General features: G+C 34.2%; 1 protein-coding gene across 1 annotated transcript; it reads left to right on the top strand.

The window, feature by feature from the left end:
* Positions 1 to 1,246: 1,246 nt before the first annotated feature.
* Positions 1,247 to 6,341, top strand: LOC136235408 (peroxisomal nicotinamide adenine dinucleotide carrier-like). Its single transcript, XM_066025067.1, has 11 exons — positions 1,247 to 1,403; positions 1,477 to 1,584; positions 1,656 to 1,730; positions 1,953 to 2,083; positions 2,260 to 2,314; positions 2,819 to 2,971; positions 3,215 to 3,283; positions 3,361 to 3,468; positions 3,586 to 3,654; positions 4,704 to 4,758; positions 5,896 to 6,341. The coding sequence occupies exons 1-11, from the start codon at positions 1,317 to 1,319 to the stop codon at positions 6,084 to 6,086; spliced, it is 1,101 nt and encodes a 366-aa protein (XP_065881139.1). The 5' UTR covers positions 1,247 to 1,316; the 3' UTR covers positions 6,087 to 6,341.
* Positions 6,342 to 8,046: the final 1,705 nt, after the last annotated feature.

The raw sequence follows: 8,046 nt of genomic DNA, 5'->3' as shown, positions 1-8,046 counted from the left end.
TTGATTACACAACTGTATCTTTAAGTTACACAATCAATAAGAAAACCGTTCATCGCTCCCGGAGACGTAGGCAATTCAAAACTGCTGAACTTCGTTAACAAATCCTTGTATTCGATCTTTGCTTGATTAATTCTGTTTTATTTTAGCTTCGTTTTCAACATCTACTTTTACATAAATGCGCTCTTTAATTTCATCATAATTTTATAACTTGAATTGGAAATTTATTATTATTATTGGGTAAATTACACCCATGGCCACTGAACTTTACTCATTTTCACATTATGGACACTGAACTTCATTTCTTCCCGGTATAACCACTGAACTTTACACTTTTTAACACTGGTGACCACTCAATTTTAACTAACTTCTCAAAATGACCGTTAACGATCGTTAACGACCTCAAAATGAAAAAATTCAAGAATTAAAGTTGTTCAGAACGACATTTACCATGAAACCACATTTTTTATTTTCGAAAATCACATTTTTTGGAGCTTTCTCTCTCTAAAAATTCACTTTCTCTCTCCTAACCAAACAACACCCAAATGACCTCAAAACGAAAATTTTCAAGAGTTAAAGTTCCTTAGAATATCATTAACTCTTTGGATTTTTTATTTTTAGCCATCAACGGTCGTTTTGAGACGTTAAGTGGCCACCAGTGTTAAAAAGTGTAAAGTTCAGTGGCCATACCGGGAAGAAATGAAGTTCTGTAGCCATAATGTGAAAATGGGTAAAGTTCAGTGACCATGGGTGTAATTTACCCTATTATTATTACCTTGACTTCTCTGATCTTATTAGAATTTTTCTAATTTAAAAGTTTTCCTCGACTCAGCCCCACTCCTTCAACCAAGAACAAAATTATTTACATTTATTTTTGAGTTGGCTACTTTTAATTTTTTGAAATTTTTAAGTTCAGATATTTATTTGATTAAGTAGATATTTAATGAAAAAAGCCTACATATTTATAATTATTATTATATATATCTACTATAACTAGAAAAATAACTAAACTATAACCAACCATATTGCTCAAATGATTAAAATACAAATCAATTTAATAAAAATTATCAACTTATTTTTTTCCGAAATAAAGCAAAGATGTATTATATACAAATCCAAACTCAAAAATAGAAAAAGAAATTTACAGAGATTCGATTAGTCAAACTTATTACATGGAGTTGATTAAAAAAAAAAAGGAGGAAGGAAGTCAACAAGTAGTAGAGCAGTAAAAAAGAAAAAGGCAAACAGAGACTAGATTATTAGTTACAGATTTTTACATATTAAGCGGAAGAGAAAGAGGAGAAGAAAAGAGAAAGACGATGTCCAAGTCAGATGCAGTTGCGAATGGACTAGCCGGAGCTGGTGGTGGTATTATCGCTCAGATTATCACTTATCCTCTTCAAACTGTATGTATATGTTCTCCATTTCTTTCTTCTTTCTCCTTTCTCTCTTCGTTTCTAATTTGGCTTACAATTGCAGGTAAATACGCGACAGCAGACGGAGAGACTTGCGAAGAAGAAGATCAATAATCAGCAACTTGTTGATTCTCCTGCTAAACGCCCTGGAACTCTTCTTCAAATCGTTCAGGTACCATTAACAGATTTAGTTTCTTCTTTTTCATAATCAATTTTAGTCAACGATTTGTGCCTTATTTTTAGGTAATTAAAACCGAAGGTTGGGGTGGACTTTACAGTGGCCTCAAACCTTCTCTGCTCGGAACTGCTGCTTCTCAGGTCAATTTCTCAATTCATGTTGCCACTTTTTTTTTTATCGCACGTACTAATGCTTTAAGAGATCCAGTCAACATAATTATAGCTAATCAATTCATGTAATTAGGCATTTCTTCAATTGAGTACAATCGATAGTAATACCTTGTTTAATAAACGTCTGGTATCGTTTTGGCCTTTAATAAGTTATTAATCATGATCTTTTGATCTTCTATTGCGTGTTGCCAGGGCATCTATTACTACTTTTATCAAGTTTTTAAAAACAGAGCTGAAGCCATTGCAGCTGCGCGTAAAGCCAAAGGGCGAGGAGATGGTAGCGTTGGCATGTTTTCTTGGCTTGTTGTGGCTGCAATAGCTGGGTGAGTATTCCGTTAACCAGTGGCTTTTTGTAATGATCACATGTAATGTTATAGCTACTCCATTATCAAATGTACATTAGATGTCTGTCTATCTAGTGATCATGTATAGTTTCAGAACAATAATTTTAGTTGGTGGTATCTGAATAATACTCTTATTTAGAATTGTTATCTTGCAGGTCACTGAACGTATTGTTTACAATTCCAATATGGGTTCTAGTGACTCGTATGCAGGTATTTTATAAGCCTTAGTTTTGTCATTTCTCTTAATTTTATTTAAGTCCATATCACTATGGTCACATGACTATTGATTCAGTGCATAATCTGGATCCATTAAGCCAATTGGCTTGATGCAGCAATATTAGATAACTCCTATCTCATTCTTGAAAATATAGCACCCAAAAAACACAAGAAAGAAATAAAAAATCAATGTATATACAACTACCTACTCAGAAAGGGTTGGGTGGCATTCATGGTGTTTGTTTTTTTAACATCTATAGGTAGATACATCATCATTGTCTGTTGAGCCATTGTGCACAGGTGTGGAGGTATCTTTAGTAGAACCTAATTTTTATTGCGATACTTGTATCATCCTCATAATTGACGCAAAGATGTGCTAGAACAAGTTCACAGTCTTTAAATTCTTTATCAACTATTTCTTTGATGCCACATGTTGACTCCTTAAGTTAATTTTCGGACTCCAAGAAGATTGTACATGACATTCTGCAATTTTTCTAGACACATACGCAAGCAGAAAGAAAAATTATGGAGGGAAAGAAAGAAGCTTTATCGAGGGAAGCTTCCGAAAGTGGCTTGACAGGTTCAGCTTTACAAGATAAATTGGATGAACTTGATTCGATAAAACCTCATCCTTATGGAACTTTGCATGCGGTTGGTGACCATTTCTTTCACTTTCTTTCTTTTCTATGATCCTTTGGTGCTCTATGATCCTTCATATGATATTGTCCATGATAGTTTATATGCGAAATACATACTGCATAATTTAAAGCACACAATTATAAATAAAGTGAACTATTGTTTGCCATTGTGTTTCTATCCATCACCTGTAGTGAGTTTTGATATTTCAGTGTGCATTTATGCTAATTTTAGTTTCTTTTCTACATTTATGTGAAGGCATCTGAAGTTTATAATGAAGCTGGAATCACTGGATTTTGGAAAGGCATCATCCCTACCCTTATTATGGTTAGCTTCATTTGGATTGTTATTATGTAAAAAGGCCACTAGTTATTCCCCTTGTGACTCAGAATTGTGCATGACAGGTGTGCAATCCATCCATCCAGTTCATGATTTATGAGACTTCTTTAAAGCACCTTAGGGAAAAACGATATGCGAGCAAGCAAGGGCATAAAAATGTATCTGCTCTAGAGGTGCATAAACTAATTTAGTTTTTCAGATGATATAATCCTAGCATGTTGCGGAATCACCTCTTGTTTGGTTATGTCATTCTCTGACAAATATTTGGATTTGTCATGTTATGTGAAAAGGTCTTCTTACTTGGGGCCTTGGCAAAACTTGGAGCAACTGTCACAACATACCCCTTGTTGGTTGTCAAGGTAATTTAAATAAATTATTGTCCAAAGTACTATTTAGAAAAGACATAAATGTCAATCAGCAGTGATTACTTCCAACTCCACAAAATTGCTGTCCTCTTCTCAAGTTTCTCTTTCAAATAATAGGGAATATTATGTGGTCACTGGTATTGCAGTACTAAATATTTTGTAGATTTACGCTGCCATCTTAATATGCAATAACTCATTTACACACAAGATTCATGGCCTGTGCCTTAGCCAGACCTTTTCACCGTCAGCAGGCAACTACAGATCTGTATTTCTTGCATGCTATGATCCATAGTTGTTAAATCGAGATTCGACTCGTGACTCGAAATCTCATTTTGCGAATCGGGACTCGTGAATCGAATCGAATCGTAAGATTCAGATCAAATTCAAAATGCTATAAAAAATAAAATATTAACCATATTTAACTTTAAATATTAGTCCAAAAATGCAATTTTAATATCTAAATAGAAAATACAGAGGGAAGGTTTTGGAATTTGTAAAGTGAAGAGTGATCTAATTGAAACTATTTGTGTTTCATAACTTCTGTACGTTTTTTTGTTTTGTTTTTGTAAAGTGAATAGTCATCTTCTTCTGCTGTACGTTTTTTAGTTGTTAAAAATTGATTTTTTTTTTAAATGGTGGCCTGAATTGACCGACTCGGGTGACTCGGTGACTCGATGAATCGGCCGAATCGGTAGTGACTCGGCCGATTCATGAAGCTTCCGAGTCGTACCATAGATACGACTCGAATTCTTCATGAATCGAATCGAATCGTACGAATCGACTCGCGACTCGTACGATTCTAACAACTATGCTATGATCTAAAAGATACACGCACAACAAACAATAAGTGTCATGGAACCAATTGAACTAAAAGCTTAAGCTGATAGTTAAAAGCCCAATTCATATTAATATCTGACAATAAGAAACTAATTTAGCTTATTTTGATACAAAAGAATTTCACTAAAATACAAAGATACACACACAACAAACTAGCCTATATTTATTCTTCAAATATGTTCTTTATGGTGTTTCTCTATTTGCAGTCAAGGCTTCAAGCAAAACAGGAGATTGGGGGAAGTAATTCATTGAGATACTCAGGTTTGATTTCAGATAGATGCGAGCATAATTCAACTGGCCACATTACCTAAAAATTTATGAATTTTTTTACCCCTTGTTTTTGCATGTTGGATCAAACCTTTTTTTGTTTTGTTTTTTGATCTCAATCCTTTCAAGCACTCCCATTCCAACTACCAAGATTTGAACCTGTAATCTCTTGAGTCTTGATGGAGATTTTTAAAAATTTAGCAAATGGCTTCTCTATTGGGGATCCTAAGTTTGACCAGATCGAACCAAAGATTTATAATGACTGTACAACCATAGCCATAAAAGCTCACATCCTTGTCTCGTCATTTAGTGGTATCTTTGTCGCGCATTCCTTGATCTCAAAGTCATGTACTCATATATTCCTTGTTACTTTTTACTCAAGAATGTGATTCAGCAGTAGTTAATGAGATAAAATGATGGAGTTGTGCGTTCAAACGCCAATATGCTGTGAGAGATTTTGGCTAGTATCCCATAATCTCTTGTGATTGTCATGAAATGTACTTGTGCAGCAGTATTTCTAAGATGGGGTAAGTGTGAGATTCAATAAAACCAAGGGTATGCATCACCAAGGATCATATTCTTAGCATAATTTCATAAAAAAACAGAAGTTGATGGCTTAATTGTTTTTTTCTTTGGGTTTTCTGATTGGGTTCAAACTGGCAACCTTAAGGCCTTGAAGACAGTTCACTACCACTGAGCAAAAGCTGAAAGTGTAATTTAAAAAAAACTTTTGAGTAAAAGAGTAAACTGTCTTATCTTGGAATAAGTGTAGGAAGGTAAGACGATGTGAATTCTTATGTAATCCATGCTAATGTGATTTGTTATTTTAGTAATTTTCTGCATTTTCCTATTTGTATCAAACAAAGGTTGTGGCATTCATTTTTTTATTTTTTATTTTAAAAAGAACTTGTAAGGATTAGAGCAGGGTTGTTTTGACATTGGTGAAACTTGAACCCATGCACATCTAAAGTGGTCTCTTTATTCATTTGTTGTTTGGCCTTCCTCTTCATTTGTGTTATTGTCCTCTAACATTGCCTTATTTACATTGATGGACTTGGAGACCCCCTATTCTTGCCTCGCTTCTCTTTGTTATGATTGTGAAAATTGGTATTTTGGATGGCATACATGCAGGTACTCTTGATGCTATAATTAAAATGATCCGTTATGAAGGTTTATCCAGTTTTTACAAGGGGATGGGCACAAAGATAGTACAAAGTGTTTTTGCAGCCTCTGTCCTTTTCATGATTAAGGAGGAACTTGTTAAGGCTTACATATTGCTGGCAGATAAGAGCAAGAAAGTTATATTGAAACTCAGAAATTGATTTATCTACCTATCACATAGTAACTTTACATTTTTTGTTATTAATTTACTAACTATTCATAGCTCATGATGGCATAGCCTAAATGTTCATCATAGTTATGGGATGTTGTGGTTGAAGTTTAAGGTTGGCATTTGTTTTATGAGCATTACAAAATTATGTATATAACTTTTGTTTCATGTTCAAGATATAATGTACAATCTAATTGTGAGATACAACAGACATAGTGAATAAAAAAATTCTCATTGCTTTCATTAATGCATTGCACTTTATGTTTGGAACTTTGCATTGGTAATGCTGTAGCATTTTCGGTATGGATTCAGGAAGAATCGCTGCTAAGAAGGATGAAAAGTCCATTTTCCTTTGGCTCTTAAACTTTCTCTTAAAATGTTGGCATCTTACCAACATTCTAACTTATGAGAATAAGTTCTAAATTGCTGTAATTTATGGATGATTGCACAGTTTATTAGTTGGTTTTGTATTTTGTTTTTGTTTGAAGTTTTTTTTCCAGACGCTGGATATATGAGACACCTAGCAATTGCAGCACGCATCTATTCGTTTCTCATATTTTGGATTTGCCATCCTGAAGTACCTGAAGAGGCTTACCTTATCTTGGAAGAGTATCAGTAATGAATGAAGCATTTAATAATTGAGAGGCCACACATGGAAACTGCACAGCTCGAAACAGACAAATCCATATCGGTTTCGTAGATGGAGATGAAAGGCTGCTCCTTACTGGTTTGGCAGCAGGTGTAGGTCACTTTCCTTTTCCTTTCCCCCCATATTTTTTCAGTGGCTTAGTTCAAGAGCTTTTTATCTTTTTTATTGGGTCTATATTTTTGTTTTGTTTTGTTTGCTTGCACTTTCAAATAGTTTGGGAAAAATGAAGGACTTATTTAACAGTTAGAATTTATGAACTTAACACAAAATAAAACAAACTATTTCAAAAGCTTAGTTAGAAATACTTATAAATGTTGAAAAATTAGAGTCCTGAATGCATACATGTATAGTTGTTTGAAGGCTCAATTTTATAAAAAAACAAATTTTAGAGTGTTTAATCAAACAAAACAAACTTAGAGACTTTTCAGAAAATTCTTACGCATTTAAGTACATTTTTTTTTTCTTTTTCACTCATTTTTTTCTTCTTCTTGATTTCTAGTTACAATGAAGATATACATGATTATTTGTTAACCTCTTGCTTCATGTCTTACTTTTTCATCTTCTGACATAGCAACTCCTTGCAACTCCAAGATCTAAGCAATCCTCTGTTAGAAATTAATAAAACAAGAAAAAGCAGTCATTATATATGTATATATGTAGAAACATGGCTACTTGACAAAGTAGAAAACATAGTTTCTTACTTGCTTTCTCCTCTATCCTGCAAATGATGAACTTCAAGCACCTTGGGGGAGTCTTTTTTGTGCTTTGAGTGTTTTCTAGCTCTGTTACCATTAACTACCTTTTCATTTTCAAACAGAATGTCTTGGCTATAGGGTTCTACGCTAGCGTCATTCTGCTGAAAAGAGGATAACGACAACCATTTGTGTTTAGGCTCTTCCCTTCTCATGATATGGGTTGCATCATCTAAAAATTGATCCTTCCCCAAAGAATTGGTTGTGGAACCTACATAGCTTCCCAATTGATTATCCTCTGTGACAGTTCCGGAACCGGTTAAAGTTTTGCTGCACCTTGCGGTTTCCGTAGCTTTATTTCCTTGGGATATGAATGTTTCATCTTTCAAGCCAGTACGGAGTTGAGTTTTAACGGATGAAGGACCTGATGCTCTATATATATTCTGATGCATTGAGTCCCCAGGATTTGTGTTGTCTACATGTTCAGGAAGAAAGGATTTACTCTGCTGCCTTTTGGGTTGATTGTATCCTGCTAGATGGAATTTGTAGCTAGAAGAAGCATTATGTTCTTTGATTATTCCCAAGTCAACTGGTTCTGAGCTGATATTCAC

The sequence above is a fragment of the Euphorbia lathyris genome, chromosome 7 (assembly GCF_963576675.1).
Source record: "Euphorbia lathyris chromosome 7, ddEupLath1.1, whole genome shotgun sequence".
NCBI classification, from domain to species: Eukaryota; Viridiplantae; Streptophyta; class Magnoliopsida; order Malpighiales; family Euphorbiaceae; genus Euphorbia; species Euphorbia lathyris.
This window is presented reverse-complemented; position numbering and strand designations above follow the sequence as displayed.

What these genes read in the sequence shown, in the direction of transcription:
- LOC136235408 (XM_066025067.1), top strand. Translation starts at nt 1,317, where the DNA reads ATGTCCAAGTCAGATGCAGTTGCGAATGGACTAGCCGGAGCTGGTGGT. An exon ending in TCGGAACTGCTGCTTCTCAG is followed by an intron (nt 1,731 to 1,952) that starts GTCAATTTCTCA and finishes GCGTGTTGCCAG; the next exon opens with GGCATCTATTACTACTTTTA. An exon ending in AAAATGTATCTGCTCTAGAG is followed by an intron (nt 3,469 to 3,585) that starts GTGCATAAACTA and finishes TTATGTGAAAAG; the next exon opens with GTCTTCTTACTTGGGGCCTT.